The sequence below is a fragment of the Phyllostomus hastatus genome, unplaced genomic scaffold (assembly GCF_019186645.2).
Source record: "Phyllostomus hastatus isolate PE091 unplaced genomic scaffold, TTU_PhHast_1.1 phas_contig_34, whole genome shotgun sequence".
Lineage (NCBI taxonomy): Eukaryota > Metazoa > Chordata > Mammalia > Chiroptera > Phyllostomidae > Phyllostomus > Phyllostomus hastatus.
The window spans coordinates 36961406-36980866 of NW_025333857.1; the positions used below are offsets into that span (position 1 = coordinate 36961406).

The window sequence follows — 19461 nt, forward strand, 5'->3', positions numbered from 1 at the left end:
TGGCCATGACAACTGAGGGGAGTTCAGAGGCCACAGCAAAATAAATTGTGTGTGTATAAATAAAAATAAATCTCCATATAGAGAGACACACACACAAACACACACACACACACACACAGATATTTTCAAATAAAACAGTATAAATGTTCCTTACTTTACGTTACGTATGTGGTTCAATATTACCTGTTTTTCTAGTTTCAATGAAAGGCCCAAGGGGAAAAAAATGGGCACAGTAATAAAAGAAGAAATGGATACAAATGGTCCATCCAAGGGTTAATTCTAAATCTTTCCTGGAAGGTCCTGGATAAGGGCCTACTGGCTCCAAACACGAATCAGTCCCCCAAAGGTGCCCCTGTCGGGGTGAGGCACTCGAAGTGCCCAGGCCCGAAAGGCCAACCTGCTCTCACTGAAACTGACAGAAGTAGCCTGGGAAGCAGAGATTCTTGGTAAGCAAATGTAAAGCACTGTTTAAAGCCCAATGAAGCAGAAAAATAAAAAGCAGTGGTGAGTCTCAGGTAGCTAGCTTCCTAGGGCAAAAGAAAACCCCCAGACCTGGGCAGGACTGCACTGGGATGCTGAGCCTCGGGGGCTCCACCTCAGTGCCTCCCAGGATGTTGCCCTTCCTGCAGGAAGCAAGAGACCCATGCTGATATGGCAGGAGGCGCTGGATACCCTTCCGTGTGAAAGCAGTGAAACAAACTATCAGCAGCATGCCAGGCAGGGGGAGGGGCAACTGTGGACAGACTCGCTGATGCCTCCTCCTCACTCGGCTTTCCTCACCATCCTTCTGCAGGGCACTGTGAGCTGCCTGAAAGGCAGCAAAGTTATTCCCAAAGGAAAAAAGAGGAAGTGAGAGAGGTTAGGAGGAGAGCCCACCAGCCCTGGCAAGGCCTCCTTGGACATCCCCCCATCACTTCTGGAGAGAGCCTGGGCTCAGGTCCAGCATCCAGGGCTGAGTTGGGGCAGAATTTGGCCCAGATGGCCGAAGCTGCAAAGGGGAAGCAGAGAAAGTTCCAAAGTTCAAATGGCCCTTAGATTTGCTCCAATCTCTTCATTCTGCAAGTTTCTACAGAAACAGTAAAGGAACAAACAAACTAAACAACCTCACGTTAGAGGAGGTAGGGCAGGAGTACTTAACCACCTTCCAGTTATACAGGTCTCAGAAAAAATACACATGCCTAAACCACCATGCAGAGTCAGAAGGAGTAGGTGATCATTTAGCCAAATCAATTTTCACAAAGCCAGTCTGCCAATGTCTGTGCACGACTCACCAATTTTCAAAAATACTCTATCACAACAGTTAGAGTGACAAGAGAGTTAAACACTTAACAACCACCCTGGCACTCTTTTAAGGGCGAACTAGGAACAAGAATTAAAGTCATCCTGTATTATTAGAACAAGTCACAGGAAATGGGTCAGCTCTTTAGGACAAGAGGAAAACTGTCTTTGCCATCTGCAGAGAAAAACATATAATGCAGGAGCCTAAAAGATCAATTCACATGGCAAGAAAATATCATTGTATCTTTGTCAGTAAAAAAAAAAAAGAAAAAACCAGAGTCCTAACCAGTGTGGCTGAGTGAGTCCTCCAGAAAGGCGTAAGGTCTCTGGGTTCGATCCTCAGTCAGGGCACACGAGTGAGTTGCTGGTTTGGTCCCAGGTGAGGGCGTGCAGGAGAGGCAACTGATCCATGTTTCTCTCTCACATTGATGTTTCTCCCCCTCTTTCTCCCTCCCTCCCTCTTTCTCTAAAAATAAATAAAATCTTAAATCTATAATAAAATAAATATAAATAAATAAAATAAAAAATAAATTAAAAGAAAAAAACCACAAACCAGAAAACCTCCTCAGACTGCCTGGGTATAATGACAAAGGCGAAGGCCCCTGCTGATGTCTTCCTCCCTATCTGTATGGAAATACAATTAGATGTTCTAAGGCTCTTAAGTCACTGAGATGGGGACTTTTAAATCATTGAATGAGGAACCCGAACTATTACTCAACACAGGCCTTCAGCCCTTTCTCCCCTTCCAGCAAATGCACTGCCGCCCTATTTTGAAACCCAGTGGCCCAGACAGTATCTCGCACCGGCTCACCAACTCTCTGCTGGTGATCACCAGCAATGGCAAGGCCCCGCCCCATGGAACAGAAAGGAGAATCGTACCTTTTACACGATGACAATGCACTTTGTTTTGCACACCAAAGTGTTGCTTAAGAAAGTTAATCATCTACCAAAAGCACAATCACAGGTGTCTTTCTTTTACCGTGTTACAAGCCTCCAACTTCCCCTGTCACCGCTCAGCCACAAGATGTTTGAAGGAAGCACCAACTTGGAAGTTCCCTAAATCTTAGACAAATGTGCACACCAGAGAGTCCAAGAAACCTCTCCTAGCCTTTGTTTAAAGAAGCTGTGATGAGAGAGTAAATGGGTGGATAGGATTCACACAGAAGGATTTCTGAGGGGGAGGGACTGCAGCAAGCAGAGGACTGAATAATGAATGGGTGGGTAAGACGCTGACGCGTTTCTCTGTAGAAGCGACAATCTGTAGTCAGCTGCAGTTACCAGGAAATAAACGCGTGAGAGATGCCATCATCACCCTGCTGCCTCTTCAGCAGAAGAAAATGTAACAAAGAAATTAGAAAAATAGAAGAGGTGAAAAAAGTTTTAAAATATAAAAAAAGCAAAAGAAACATTCCATTGAAATTGTTTAGCAAGTGGTGTGATCAAAAAAGTCAAATTCTGAAAGAGGCAATTAATTCATGATTTTAGTTTACTGAAGGGAAAAACACGAGTCTTTCTCTTAGAAATATACATGAGTGTCCTGGCTGGCTTGGCTCAGTGGATTGAGCGCGGGCTGAGAATCAAAGTGTCGCAGGTTCAATTCCCAGACAGGGTACATGACTGGGTTGCAGGCCATAACCCCCAGCAACTGAAAATTGATGTTTCTCTCTCTCTCTCTATCTCCCTCTCCTCCCTCTCTAAAAATAAATAAATAAAATCTTAAAAAAAAGAAATATACATGAGTATCTTTCTTAAATATCACCATTCACTTCCTGCAACAGAGCCAGAAAGTCTCACTCTAGCTCTTTTTCTTTAATTTGTGAATCAATTATTGTTCCCATCAGTGAGGTGCAGGAACATAAAGGCACTAACAACATTCTAGCTCCTAACCACACCACAATCCACTACACACTTCCTGGAAACAAGTATTTTGTATCTTAAAGCAATCAAATGGCTCACAACCCAAGATTAATTCTGTAATAAAGGTGTGTGGAATTTTCAAATTTCAAAGGACCTGGTGTGTGTAACAATTTTCCATTCAAACTGCTTGATAAACGCTACTGGCTTTTCAACCCAAAACAACGTAAGAATGTTCAAATGAATCATTCTCGCTGGAGAATGAAGGAGAAGTGGGCATGGAGACAAAGAATACTTCAATTTCATCTTTAAAGCAGAATTCCTTTCACTGTGCCCCAGGTGGCCCACAGAACAGCAAACAGGCGTGGCAAGTGGAGAACATACAGATAATACCCATTAGAAGAAAGCAAAAAATTAGATTCACTTCTTCCATCTGTTCTACTTTCTTTTGGGAATCCTGCTGCCCACCTGCCCTCGCCCTCCTATGCCCTATATAAGACCCAATTACTGACAACATAATACGTGTAAAGCCAGCTGTGCACTGCGCACACTGAGATACAAAGAAACAAGAGCCACTATCATTGCCCACCCCCCACCCCACCATGGAGCTACCAATCTAGGTAGAGAGGCAGGGCAGGGGGTTTCTAACAGTTTCTCATAGTTACAGTTAAAGGGGGAAAAGTACCATATATGCTCCAAGGAAATATATCTGTAACTCAGGAGTTCAAATTCTTAAGATCATCTGCTTTCCCCAGTTGTGTAATCCCCGGAAAGCTTCTACAATGGCCTTCAGATTATTTTGTCTTTTTCTTTGTATTGAGAGCCAGTAGAAAAGCCCAAGCCAGGAAGGATAATAATACTCAGAAGGACATGTCAGTCCGAGGGCGTCAACTGTGAAACAACAAGAAATGTGACAAGTGCTTGTAGCCTTTCCTGTTGGCAAACAAGAAATGAGGAGTGTCCCGTATAGCACATGATCCTGAACATAATAGGTGATTAATATTTGTTCATTTGACCAGCATTCTGTATGTAGCTGTCTTTCTTATGGTATGCCTGGTTAAAAAAAATGGGAGGAAATATTTATTTTCCAATAACTGGCAAGTGTTTGATGAATACATGAATTTGAAATCTCTTCATAACTTGACTTTTAAATAACACTCATTTTGTTCTTAAAATTGAACCATAACAGCTTTTAACAAAAGATTCTGCCTTGATTTCTAAAACCTTGGCTAGGTATGAGGAAGGGTCAACTCCAGAGCTATTTAGAGAATTCAGGTTTTGGTTCTCAGCATCGCAATACGGATGTTTGCTTTTGTTTGCAAAGTCTAGATTCATGATTACAAACTCATTTCCGACAGCATGTTTAGGTCCTTTTTTTCCTTTTTACTGCATGTTAGCTGAGAAATCAGGCAGATTTTTACATATCAGTAATGTAACAAATCAAAGGTGACTGTCAAACAACTTCCTATAATTTTATTAGGAACAGCTGTTCACACAAAATACTGTTTGGGTCTGATAATAGCTCTTTCTTTAATGTTACTCCATTCGGCAGAACGAGAGAAAAAAACACTCACTGTTTACTGCAGTCAGTTATTGCCACAGATTTAATTACCAACAATCACACATCTTACCTTCTATTGCTATTTCACACTTCCCTAGGATTAATTCTGCAAGGATCCTAACATTGCCTTAAAAGCCACGATAAAAAAAGTTTCTTTTTGAAAAATGGCACAGCCCTCCCCTTCAACTGGAAAACTAAATTTTAAATTCGTTGCTACAAATACTTGTATTCCCCTCAACCCAAAACATAAGAGTCTGGAGGAAACAAACTCCCTCTCCGTTTGGGGGAGAAAGCAAACTTAACCTTCTTAAAATGGCTTCTCTCTCTTCCAAGATGTACCCTTTGAATTCCTATTTTCCCTCTACACTACCCAGTCAACATTTCCATCAATATCAACAGAATGAATAACATTCCCTTAAAGAAAAATTAATATAAATGCTGGGATAAAATCATCTTTGGAAAAGTGCCTTCATCTCTTTTCAAGGATGAGTTTGCCTGGATCCTGAAGAAAGAACCGGTTCCCGTTTTGCACTAAGTTAAGCAGAGCACAGAGCCTCACAACCGCAACAAAAAACTGTCCCGGGTTTTTAAAATTTCATCTGTAATAAAAATAATAACTACATTTAAGAGGCATCTCTAAAAACTGAACACAAGCTATCTCTTATAAAATGCAGCTGGGGTTTTTTTTTTAATAAAAAAGAAGCTATCAAACTTATTTGTAGTAAACAAAATGGCTACTAAATTATTCTCCTGTTCTCTTTTCTAAACATACATAAAAATAATTGAAGGGATATACATGAGATAATTTCACTGGTCTGTAGGGTTTTAATTTGTGCCAAGGCTCCCATACAAAGAACTAGCACAGGGGCTGACAGTTAATATGGCAGCTCTAGACAATGAATTCACACGGCTTAACGCAAAACCTTCTTCCGAAAGGCTTTGTTACAAGTCAGTTAGTGATTTGTAGGAGGGATGCTCCCACTTCACTCTTCAGATATAAACTATAAGCACTTTTTTCCAGAAAAAAAAAGGAAGAAAAAAGAGGAAACAAGTCCAAATAAATCCTGACATTTAGAAACACATTCAACATTTGAAAGCTCAAAGAGTAGCAAAAATAAAACCAGTCTGGTCATAAAGCAGCCTCTTAAACACCATATTTTGGCATTTCCAGGGAGATGCTGTTATTAGGGCCGCTTAGAGGGGTGCTTTCATTTTGTGGTCTGGGTAGCCATCCTAGACAGCCACTGACCTCTAGGTTAATTCAGGCAATCAACATCCCCATTCTTCCTCCAGTGAACTCTGTGGAGGGGTAGTGGGGAGGGTGTTTTTATCCAGACCTGTGTGAATGAGCCCTCCATACAGTCTAAATTCGTCAGGGCACTCCCAGGCTTCTATGCCCCTTCCTGTGCAGTACAGTTTTCAATGCATATACGTACCTCTCAAATTTAAAATGATCTACTTGCAATTCCTAAAATTCTGTATTCAATAACTGTGGTTCTCCTCTTGTTGTTGATAAGTAAATCTTAAAAATCTGTTCAGTCACCACCTGTACTCTGACAAGTGTATCACAGAGAAAAGTGTATGGCAAAAAGAGATAAACTAGCTTCTACACGACACCAGGCATGGAATGGTTTCCTTTTTATTTTCTTTAAACTTTCTTTTTTTTTTATTTTAATCATTGTTCAAGTACAGTTTTCTCCCTTTTACTCCCAATCCAGCCCACCCTCCCAACCCTAAACTTTCATACTTAAAGCATGACTGGTATTCCCAAAGGCACCCAGCAAAGAACTGTAACACGTTGGTCTGATGCGTGATGTTGCATTTTACACTAACACTTCCTATCCTGGAATTCATTTGTATTCATTTGGCTCAAAGAGTTACATACAATTTTTTTAAAAAAGATCATGAGTTTATCTGCCACAAATTAAAGACATTACAAATCCTTGTGTCTCTATAATGTATTCATTATTTTATGATTTCTATCAGGAGGATCATAAGTAAATTTACTCATTCAACAAATACTGGGAGAATTCTGTAAGTTAGATACAGTGCTAGAAGCTGGAATTTCACAGTGGCCAATAGAGACACAAACCCTACCTTCATAAGCTTCCAGTCTGTAATAGACAGAAAATCTATCGTCACACCTGTAATTCACTTAGAAGACCAAGAACATACATTCTTCCATCTAAGACTGGCCTAAACTATGCCTGTTTTCAAAAGGTGGAATTCAAGAAATAAATAGGTTTGATACATCTCCTTATTGGATGATTATGATCTGAAGAGTAAAGATTTCAAAAACATGCAAAATCAGAACAGGTAAATAGGAAAAAAATATTTCTTCAAGAAATCAAAAAAATTTTCAGTATGAATATCTGTGACTAGAATCAGACATTCAAAGCCACTTCTTTTATGTAGACTTAAAGACACTGATGTTATTGATCTATAGTGTGACCTATGTACCACCAATAGAAATATGTAGTTAATATTCATGAACATTAATCAATTAAAGAAAATATAATGTATTATACACCTAGGAAGTACATAAAAACTTCAACTAAGTTGAAGTATTCTCTTGCATACATGTGTAGAATACAAAGTTTTTAAAGGTGTCAAAGAAATAAACACTAGTAAAAATGAATTTAGAGAATGAATCAGTTAAAGGAAAAAAATTCAGAATTAAATATGATATTTTATGGTAGTAAGTTTAGAGTTCATTTTTATTTTTTTAAGATTTTATTTATTTATTTTTAGACAGAGGGGAAGGGAGGGAGAAAAAGGGAGAGAACCATCAATATGTAGTTGCCTCTCCCACATCCCCTATAGGGGACCTGGGCCACAACCCAGGCATATGCCCTGACTAGGAATTGAACTGTTGACCCTTGGTTAGCAGGCAGGTACTCAATCTACTGAGCCACACCAGTCAGGGCTGAGTTCATTTCTAAAAAGAATGAAAAATCAGTATACATAAGTATTGCAGAATTTGGAACATAATGGTATAATTGCTGGATATGATTCAAAATAGCCCAAATTTTATTGCCATCCTTTCATCAAGGCAGGTAACCACTATTTTCACTTTCTACAATAATTTCTCCATACTATTAATATATAAAATTAAATAATTATGTGAACTAATGCAAGGGTCTCTGGCCATATAAATCAGTTTCCATTAAAATGGTGTCAGGAATATTATTTAAATATAAGGGCAAATCCTCAGTTTCAATAAGCTAGTTAAAAATATTGGTGACCCTTTAAACTGTAAAATAATATATCTATAACCTCCTTTGGATAGGTGTCATTTAAATGAGTGAAGGAATATCAAGATTCATGAAAACAGCAGAGGTCAGGAGTTCCTCAGCGGGAACTCCACCCCAATACTATCCCTTGTTCATATCAAGTATCATTTCTCTCCTGGACTGAAAAAATCCTGAAATCAATCACATGCCCAACCACACACACAAACTTACATTTAGCATATAGCATTTACTATATTAATAGTGTAGATATCATAGAAGTTATGTTACCAAAGCAACACACCTAGGACATGAAGCTGTAGCAAATCTTATATGACGTCCAGGCATCATATTTTTAACAGAAAGTTGTATAATTTTTATATGTTACTGATAAATGTAGGTCCTAAATGAAAGTCATATTTTCTACTGCTTCTAATAGGCCATATTGGGGGCTGGGGTGGGGGTGTACTAAACCCTACTCAAGTATCTAATGAGACAAAAAAAAAATTCCACACTACCACCACTTTAGCAGCGAAATTGTTTTACTTTTTTTCCTATCTCCAAGTTCATTTTTTAAAACACTGCATGCTACTAAAATACACAGTATGTAATTAAGCATCCATATATGTGTATTTCCCCACAAGTCCTCCTAGACATTGAAACCAGATCCTCAGACAAACCCCCCTGGCTCTAACTCAGAGCTGCTAGGAACCCAGAGCTGTCACACTTCAGGCAACAGGCCTGGCTTGAGAGACCTCAAATGTGGATTCAGAGACAGACAGAAACAAGTCAAGACTGTAAAACAGAGAAAAAGAAAACAGTTATTAAGATTCTCTAAAATACATGATTTTCCCTTAATTCTGCACATAAACACCTTATATACTTTTTTTTTGCCCTATTTTCTTCCCAACAGTGAGAATTCAGGAGACATTCAACTACATGTTTTCAGTCACTAGAAATAGCCCAAGATGAGAACAAAAATTTAAAAAGATCTTCCTTTTCCCATTGCACTTCCCCATCCTTGGCTTCATTTCCTAAAGCCCACTTATTCAGCGCTTTTGCCTTCTGTTCTTTATAAATGTGCACATTTATCTAGTCTGGTTTCACAATGAAGACATAAAACAGGGCATGTGAATTCACTATTTGTAACTATTTGTGATCATTATATCTTGTTCCTGCTTGTAAATGATCCCACATATAAGCAGTTCAGTACAAAAGGCAATTGGATCCTTGAACCAGGAGATGGAATACTCATGAAAGAAAATGAATGTTTCTCAAATCTGAATTGACAATACATTATTTTCCTCCAGAAACGTATAAGAAACGTATTATACACGCAAATATCCTGGACACAAATGCAAGCATTTTTCAGTCCTGTAACTGCAAAGCTGTTTGCTCTTCCCACAATAGCTAAGAGTTATGGCTTGCTGGCTTGTATGTGACCCCTGATCGTTTACTATGAACATTCTCTCAGAGATAATAATCAATAGAATTCTGAATTGAGAACCACCATTGTCTTACTAAGTTAGTGTTAAGGAAGAATGTTAAATTGTTTTTTTTAGAGATTAAAGAGAAATTTTTGCTGTAATTTCCCGTTTTCCTTCTAGCCCAGATTCTAAACATACTGAAATACTGTCCGTTTTAAACAAAAGGTTTTTATTTGTTTCCATGAGAGTAACTGAGAGGCACACTGGTTTTCAGTATTAACTATTGTGAATACAGGCCTACGTCTGGGTTACCTTATTACAAAAAAAGATACCGTGGTTGTCAACAACCACACAGCACAGCGCTCACCTATCACTCATCTTCATCTGGAAGGAATGGTGCAGACAAGAAACACGCCTGTCACCATCCACTGGTCAACAAACTCTTCTGGGGTCCCTCCTTTCGATGATCAGGTGGCTAGAGAACAGCACTTGGGTAACACATTTGGGCTTGCCTCCGCCCTCCTCCGGCCCCCCCAATACACAAGCCTCCTTTCTTTGGAGAGCCAAGCACTGGGTTCCTACATCATCACTCCTTGGAAAATGCAGTCGCTATCGAGTCTGTCCGCCGTTCCACCATTCCCTCCGGACCCCAGAAGGCACTGATAATGGTTGCACACAGGCCACCCAGCCAAAAACCATCCCCCAACGCGCCCAGACTCTGCTCGCACCCTCGGGCCACAAACACACAGCTCCTCACTCCGCCACCCCACGGCACGCCGCGGCCTCGACAATGGAAGTTCAACCCCTCTGCTCACCTTTCCCACCCCCTGCGTCTGCCCCCCACCAAGTGTTTTGCCATTCAGCTGGTGCACAGCAGATAAAGGCGCACGCCGAATGCATAGCCCTCATGAATACCCAAAGGCACAATCTGAGGACCTGGGCAGGGCAGCCCGACTCCCGTGTGCCCGCGCGTGTGCGCGCGGGAGCGCGCGCCGGAACGGGTGCGGGTAGTGGCCGGGGGCGCGCCTGGGGAGGGTAATGACCAGCCAGGGGCTCCCGGGGGCGGGGGCTACTGAGGGCAGCGACCCAGGAGCCCGGGGTTGGCAGGTGGGCAGCGCCGAGGCCCGGCGGGAGGGTGTGCAGCTGCCGGCCCCGGGCGGTACTCACCGAGCAGCAGCAGCTTAAGCTCCCGGCGGGCGTCCCGCTTGTCCCTGCGGAGCTGCCGCTCGATCTCGTCGTTGATCCGCCGGGCTTCCTTGGCCTCCTCGCTCAGGCAGCACGCCATGATGGACTCCAGAGTCATTCTTCCAAAGTGCCTCCTCTACAGCCCAGCCGGCACCCCTTGCTCACACGCACGCACACACACCCTCCCGCCCTCGCTCCCCCGAGGCAGCGGTGGCCGTAGAGCCCCCGCCGCCCGGGCGTGCGTCCGGGACGAGCTCCGGGAACTGCCGCGGCCAGGGCCGGGGGTGCGTCAGGAGCGGAAGGTTGGGGCCGCCGGCAAGAACAAGGCGGGCGCGGTAGGCTGGTTCGGGGGGCGCGCAAGGAAAGGCCGCCGCGCCCGGCCTCGCTCAGACGCCCAGGCTTCCTTCCCCGGCAAAGGGCGGCCCGCCTCGCCCCCTGCGCCGCCGCTGCCGCCGAGGCTCCCCTAAGCCCTGCACCGGACGACGAGAGCACATCCACCGGGGCGTCTCCGCAGAGAGCGGCCGCCGACAGCTCCCAGTGCCCGGCGCGCCCGCTCCTCGCTGCCTCCTGACACGGCTCCTGGGCGCCCTCCGCCCTGCCCGCGCCCACCGCCCGCCGGGACGCCGCGCGCTCCTCTGCCTCCGCCTCCACCTCCGCCAGGCGCCCACCCCCGGCCCCGATTGCCAGGCGCGGAGCGGCTGCTCAGTGCTCGCCCTCCCCCTCGCCACACACACACATTTTCTTCTTTCTCTGAACTGGAGCACAGATCCGGGAGGGAGAGGGAGGCGGGCGGAGGAGGCGGAGGAGGAGGTGGTGGAAGAGGAGGAGGGAGCAGGGAGGCGGTGCCGCCCGGCCCCTCTTGGAAGGCTCTCCAGGGCTCGCAGCCGCAGCGCGCGCCTCCCAGTGCGGCTCTCGCCTAGCCCGCGCTGCTGCCCGCTGGTCCGCCCCCTCCGGCTCTACGGGCGCCTCCCGCTCCCGCGCCCTCTGCGGGGCCAACGGGCGCAGCGGTCACGGCCGCCTCCGCAGGGGGCGGGGCCGGGTTGCTGAGGCTCTGCCCGGGCCACCGCCAACCTGCCGCTGCCCGCCGGCTGCCGGGACTGGTAAAGCGGGAATATGGCGGCTTCTGCTAGTCTTTAAGCCCACCAGCCCCGGAACGCGGCCTCCGCCCTCCAGGAGGCCGCGGGATTCGACCCCCGCGAGCTCCTCGCACCACTGCGGTGCGGCTCGGAGAAGGTAGCCTTGGTGCTCGGGGCCAAGCCGAGCCGCCAGCTCGTGCCGCCAGCTTCCGGACAGTGCCGATCTGCCCGCAGAGCCACTCCGCATCCACTTCTATATTCTTTCCCTTTCCTATTTCTAAAACGCCATTCGGTTAGGAAGTATCTCGCCCACCTCTGACCCCAGTTCAGTCATGGAAAATAAGATACACTCAGTCGTGGTGTGCGACTCGGGAAGAGAAGCAGTTGTCTTAGGTTTGGGATGGGGGGCGGAGGGGATTGATAGACGAAACTGTCCACAAGGTTACTGGACATACAAACCTAAATCCTAAGCAGAAAAGTGAAGCTGCCCAAGTTTCCAAGAGCTTCTGATAGCTTCCAACTTTTCATGCCGTTGAGGTTGTTTATTGGTTTGTTTGTATGTTTGTTTTTTACACATTGTCTTTTTGAAAAGGTACAGGATGTTTAATAGACAAGTAATCAAATTTATCCTCTGGACAGAGACTGAACTATGGATGACTGTTGAAAAAAATGCAAAATAATGAGGAAAAAATAGAGTAAAATAGATAAGTGGGAAAGCCAAGATCGCCCAGCAAAATGTTATTCTAGTATTTTTCCAGTTCCAATTGGGAAGTTTACTTAACAATGTTGTTTGCATGTTTTGGTGTGTTATAGGACTGAAAAATGGGCCCCAAAATCTCCTTGCTCATTCAGGTTTTATTTGATCTAATAGCTACAAGAGGTAAAACTCATTGCTTCCTACCTTAATGGAACCCGAGATCTTGAAAGTAAATTGTATTTTATGAAGGGATCCCTTTTCAATATTTCATGTTTTCTCTGAGATGTCTCTGCTGCAACCTGCTGATCCAAAGTATAAAGTCAGGTCGTGACTGTGCTGTTGCTTGCAGGTCAAGAACCCATATAGGGTTCTTGGATGACAGGTGTGTGACTACCTTCTCTCATTTGCCATTACCTCTACCCCTTGACTCACTCCTTCTCTCTCTCCCTCTCTCTTTCTCTCTCAGGACTTAGATAAAACAAGTCATGAAAACATAAGATCTACCTTTTAGGCTCCCTTTTTAAGAGAATATTTAGTCTAGAAAATAGTTCAATTTCACCTTGGGCAGGAGAGCAGCAAGGACAAACATCACTCCGTTCATGTGAATGCCTACAGAAAGCCTCTACACTTGCTGTGAAATTAAAATTTAAAATTAAGTGACTAATGAAATTAAAGATTGAAATTTAATATGCAGAAATTTTAAATGGCTTTGGAGGAAAAATTATAAATTTGCACATATATACATATGTGTATGTATATGTGTACATATATGTTTCAGAGATATACAAAACACTAGAAAGTCAAATGATTGTCAGGAAGCTTCAAGTGTTTGGGTTTCCTAGCCAAGGATCCTCTGAGATTTTGGAGAATATGTCTCTAGACTGTGCAGTCAACCTACAAGGTTACTGAATTCATTTCATTGCATTTTAACTGAACTGACCTATTTTTTAAGGAAAGGAATTAAACTGTTTCAATCCACTGTAGATACAGTCAAAGTCTATTTTGTCACCCCTGAATCCCAAGCATCAGGGACACTCCTTGGCATTAGTAGGTATTTGAATGGATAAGACAAATCAATAGGAAGATGTTTCAAATATTGGGAAGAAATCAGGAAGTAAGGAAAACCAACACATTATAATGATAAAGTTGTGTATGTTGTCCAGAAGGAAACAGGAAAAGAAAATTCCCAGTCTGGACTGAGAGCTGGGCTGGAACATGGGAATCTTTGCATATAGATCGGGAAAGCATTTGCCAAGCAAATATTCATACAACCTAAGTCAAGCAAACAATCCATGTAGAAACCACTGAAGTTGTTGACCATGTTCTAGAGGCAAATACTCTTTAAAATATGCAACTAAAACATGGATGTTACAAAGTCCTAGTTCCTTAAATCAACAAACACTCATCTATTGCCTCCTATTTGTAAATAAAGTGAAAGTGCAGGAAGAGAGAGATACTAAGATGAATACATTATGATCCTGCCCTCAATAGGCAGATAGTCTTAAAGCGATATGTGGCTGTTAACAGCTATAATGAAAGACAAAATGAAATCGATTTGTATTAAAATCAAAAAAGAAGTAACCATCTAAAGATATAAAAAGGAAGGAATCATTCATTCTGTTCCAGAGAACTGGAGAAGATGTCACAGGAAAGAGGACATTTGGGTGCATCTTACCACTAAAAAGTAAATCAGTAAGTCCAAATCACCCCAAACAAAGTGTGATGATAACCCATTTTGAGAATTCAAGGGCAATTACTAGATAGATGAAAAGCAAACCACAAAACCCTAGCAGCTTGAACACTGAAGGCCAGAGGAACATGGGAAGTCTCTCACCGCTTCTGTGGTCTCCTGATTCAGATACCTACCCCCATGATCATATCACCCTGTCTTTTGGGATCTGAAAAAGAAAAATGGCCAAAGGCATAGTTTAGTTTCTAGGAGTAAAAAGGTTGCACTCTTATAGAAGGAGCTTCTGGGGAAGGAAAAGCCTGCACTCCTGTTCCCAGAATCACTTAGCCTGGCTCTTTCACAGCATATACCACACCACATCACTGTAATTGTCCATTTCCTTCTCTCTCTCTCTCTCTCAATTAGGAGCTGCTCAAGAGTACAGACCTTCTTTTTCATAACTTTTCAGGATACCTAAAAAAGTGACTATCCTAGAACAGACAGGAAGTGATAAATAAACAAATGGATACCGGAACCTCCATCAACAACAAACACTCACAGCCTGCCTGTCCCAGGCAGTGCACTGTGACAGATGCCTGAGGTATACAAAGCCCTTAAAGGCTTAATAATCTATCTGGGCAGACAGTCCACATGCATAAAAGAATAAGCAACAACCAGAAATGAGAAGCACTTGCTGCTAACGTACAGTATAGAGAAAGGATTGCTAGGAGTTCAGAAGGAGCAGGTATCCAGGCCACCATTCAAAGCAACTCTAAAGAATATGGCTAGATACAAGGCAGTCACCTGAAAGGCCAATTAAAAGTCATCCTGAAGCATTGCAGATCCTACAAGTGCTGAAAAAGAACTGCTCTGTGCAGAGCTTGCTGGCACAGCTATCTGGCCAAACAATAAAGTGGCCTTGCTGGTGATGATGATGGGCAAGCAGGCCCAGGGAGACTCAGAGAGGTGCAAATGGTGCCACCTACAGGACGGTTTTCATAACAGCAGAAAGATGATGATTCTTCAGTTGAAACAAAGGTTTTATACAGGCATGAAACAGAGCACCTTCTGAAACAGAAAACATGCACAATGCAAAGCCAAATTGATATTCTAGATGTAACTGATGTGTCTATAGTACCTCAATGACATCCTTCCATTACTACCCTCAGAAATGTGTCCAAGTGAGCCTCTGACTAATCAAATGTACCTATTTAGTGTTATCAAAGGTCAGCATTTTCACAGGAAGCATTGTACTCACAGTACAAAGGCCATTCAGGTGCCACCAGACTGAAAGGCCCTAAAAGGCTGGCCACATGGGAACCATTTTTAAACTGAGTAAACCAGTGTTTCAGCCACCCAAAGCCATTTACTAATGTTTGATGAATGAATGAATGAATGAGCAAATGAATGAATATATACTAAAATCAGATAATAAGATATTAGTTCACCCAAAATTATGATCCAAATCCTAGCATCCAAAGGATCAAGTGTAACTTAGCTATTATAGGAGTTTCCCTTCTGCCCTGAAGTTACTACTAGTTGGAGCCACCTGTTCCCTAAGACTCTCTGCCTTTGCTCGACTTCCACCCAAGACCAAGGGTGCAAACTAGTGGTCTTTGGCCTGAAGAAGTGTTGCTTTTGACTCAAGGGTGCTTTTGAAAATTTGGAATTAGCGGTTAGAACTTAAGCATCAAGAGATTCACAGAGAAATCAGGGTTTCAGTCTCCTGGTCAAGATCTGGCAATCCCAGGTCTATATTCCCACATGACAGCCATTGCCCCATACCTGATTCACTCTGCACTGCTGTAAAACCTAAACCAACCTCCACTCCTCATTTAGTAACATGCTGTACCTGTGATCATTCCAGGTGGGCACTCTAAGGCAGGTAGCAGGATGGGGATTGGATTTTGGAATTAATCAGAGAGTTGAGGCAATTGATTTCTTTTAATTCTTTGTTTCCATGTTTCTAAATCAAGTAATCATTTATCCCATTATACTCATCTCCCTTTGATGATCTCATGTAAAGTCCAAGAAGGGCGGGATTTTTGGTCTGTTTTGTTCACTCCTAAATCTGGCACTTAGAATAGTGCCTGGGATATAGTAGATGCTTAATAAACATTTGTTGAATGAACAAAAAAGAGATCCTCCAATCAGAGAGACTACATATTGGCCACATAGTAGTTTGCTCCTTTTCTTTTCTTTCTTAGCCAGATGGTATCCACAAAAATTGGCTCCCTCTCTAAACATTCCTTGGCCCCGTGCTTCCAAATTCTGCCATCACTAGGATATCAAGACAGCTGGGGATGCAACATTTTTGTTTAAAATCCAGATGGAAACGTGTATTAATCCATCTAAATCAACTTAAAAGGAAGGTCGATATTCCTGACACAACTTCATTTTTCACTTCATGTAATATGCATGTTATGTATTAGAGATCATGACACAATATATAGTCAAAGTTAACTGCTCAATGTGTGATAAATTAATGAAACACCACATGTTGATGAAAAATACATAAGTAATTAAAATGTCTGTTGTGGTACCTTCTCAATGATTGAAATGGTCTTCATATTAACCTTTCATTAGTCACTATCCTTGTAAATTTTTCAATCTGCCATTCTGAGTTCTATCAAGATATAAGAGAGCTAATAGCTTTTCAATTTTAAATAGGAATATAAAATATCTCTTCCTGACCACCAAATTAAATATAATGGTCTCTCTCATTTTATTTTTTCTTTCTTTCCATTCCTATGTCTTAGGTCTATGACAATTTATTTGAACTACAAAAATTTCCAAAAGCTCTTTTTAAATTTGTCAATGTGCTTCCTTATTTTTATCCTCAAATTCTTTTTTAGTATATTTTATTGATTATGGTATTACAGTCGTCCCATTTTTTTCTCCCCTTTATCTCTCTTTGCCCCATATCCCCATTCCCTCCAGCATTCCCTCCCCCGACTTAGTTCATATCCATGAGTTGTACATGTAAGTTCTTTGGCTTCTCCATTTCCTATACTATTCTTAACCTCCCCTTGTCTAGTTTATGCCTGCCAGTTATGCTTCTTATTCCCTGTACCTTTTCCCCATTCCCCCCTCCCCCTCCTTCCTGATAACCCTCCCTGTGATCTCCATTTCTGTGATTCTGTTCCTGTTCTAGTTGTTTGTTTAATTTGGTTTTGTTTTTTTTTTAGGTTCAGTTATTGATAGTTTTGAGTTGTTGTCATTTTATTGTTCATAGTTTTGATCTTTTTCCTAGATAAGTCCCTTTAACATTTCATATAATAAGGGCTTGGTGATGATGAACTCCTTTAACTTGACCTTATCTGGGAAACACTTCATCTGTCCTTCCATTCTAAATGATAGCTTTGCTGGATAGAGTATTCTTGAATGTAGGTCCTTGCCTTGCATGACTAGGAATAGTTCTTTCCAGCCCCTTCTTGGCTATAAGGTTTCTTTTGAGAAATCAGCTGACAGTCTGATGGGAACTCCTTTGTAAGTAACTGTTTCCTTTCTTTTGCTGCTTTTAAGATTCCTTATCTTTAATTTTGGATAATGTGATTATGATGTGCCTTGGTGTGTGCTTCCTTGGGTCCAACTTCTCTGGGATTCTCCGAGCTTCCTGGACTTCCTGGAAGTCTATTTCCTTTGCCAGGTTGGGGGAGTTGTCTTCATTATGTTTTCAAATAAGTTTTCAATTTCTTGCTCCTGTTCTTCTCCTTCTGGCACCCCTATGATTTGGATGTTGGAATATTTAAAGTTGTCCTGGAAGTTCCTAAACCTCTCCTCCTTTTTTTTTGAATTCTTCTTTCTTCATTGTGTTTTGGTTGAATGTTTATTTCTTCCTTCTTCTCCAAACCATTGTGTTGAGTCTGGTGTCCTTCCTTTCACTGTTGGTCCCCTGTGCATTTTCCTTTATTTCACTTTTCATAGCATTCACTTTTTCCTCTATTTTGTGACTATACTCAACCAATTCTGCGAGCATCCTGATTACCAGTGTTTTGAATTCTGCATCTGATAGGTTGGCTATCTCCTCGTTGCTTAGTTCTGTTTCTGGAGTTTTGATCTGTTCTTTCATTTGGGCCATATTTCTTTGCCTTGGTGCTCCTGTTATGTTGTAACAGGTAGAGACTTAGGTATTCGCCAGGGTGGGGCAACCCACTATGCTACGTTGTGACACTGTCTGTGGGATAGGGATCACAGAGGGAACAATGCCGCTTGCTCAGCTCTTGCCCCGCCTGTCACTTCCCCCACTTCCCACATGTGAATTATGCCCTTTCAGATGCTGCCCTGCTGCTGATTCCTGGTTGGATGGGTTTTGTACATTCTAGCACCCCATGGGCCCCTCCAACAGACTCTCCTGTGAGACTGGCAGCTTCTCCCATGACTGCAATCCCCACAGGTTTTTACAGGCAGAGGCTCTGAGGCTTTATTTCCCTGCACTGGAACCCTGGGTTGCTCGGTCTGTCTCACTCCCCAGTTGTTCCTCCTGGTTTTTCTGCATGTGAATGTGGGACTGCCCACTCCAAAAGCCACCACCTTGCCCACCTAGTCCACCAGCTGCCACCTTTCTCTCCACCTGGGCTGTCTACCTCTACCCCTCCTACCTGTCTGTATGAGTGTTTCTTCTTTAAATCCTTGGTTGTTGGACTTCCAAAAAGTTTGATTTTCTGGCAATCCTGGTTGTTTTTGGTTTTAAATTGGTTGTTATCCTTCTTTTAGTTGTGTGAGGAAGTGAAGTGTATCTACCTTCGCCTCCATCTTGGCAGGAACCCTTTCTTTCTCATACAGATTCTTAACAACCAGATTTGGGGTGAATACTTTGGACCATATAAAACAGGGCATAGAATAGGGTGAGGTGAGTGAGGCACTGTTTTTTTGTTGTTCTTCTTCTTCTTTAGTTTTTGCATTTTTAAAAATTTGTCTTAATATATTATGTATCTTGATTACTGAGATGTTTGGTGCTCTCTCAGATTTTGCACCCAAGGCAAATGCTTCACTTGCCTCACCCTATCCTGGCCATGGTGGAGAAGTTATACATGAATTGGCACACAAGTGGAGAATTTGTCACTCCAGAGTAGGAGTCTGCTATGAAGGATTATCTATTCTTTACAATTTCAAAATATGATTTCTTCCTGTAGAACTGGAACAAAAGAACTGGGTTAGGAAGCCATTGATTGTCTAAACTGAAGCAGAAACTTCCATAGCCTCTCCAAAAACACATGGTATCAGGAATATCATAACACCCCTCCAAAACAATGAGAAAAGTGCAGAAAATATTACATATTTTCAGCTCCCTATTTGGCATACATTAAGAAGCAAAGACCGTAGTACCAAGAGACTTAAGTAGCCATGTGATTCAAAGAATTTCTTTTAAATCCTGGAAATATTTCTTAAAAACAAAGTATAATCAATAGTGAATCTATAAAAGGTAAAGGTACAGGTGTGCTGATTAGGGAAGAGTGACATGGAATCCCCATACTTCCTCTT

At 42.5% G+C, this 19461-nt stretch overlaps 1 protein-coding gene across 1 annotated transcript in view; it reads right to left on the minus strand.

Annotated features, from left to right (window-relative positions):
- LOC123819693 (guanine nucleotide-binding protein G(q) subunit alpha) overlaps nucleotides 1-10661 on the minus strand; it is a 259106-nt gene extending 248445 nt beyond the window's left edge. The window contains exon 1 of the mRNA XM_045840150.1: nucleotides 10518-10661. Coding sequence (XP_045696106.1) covers nucleotides 10518-10653 — 136 coding nt within the window. The 5' untranslated portion in view covers nucleotides 10654-10661. The remainder of the gene's footprint in view (nucleotides 1-10517) is intronic.
- Between the last annotated feature and the right edge of the window lie 8800 nt (nucleotides 10662-19461).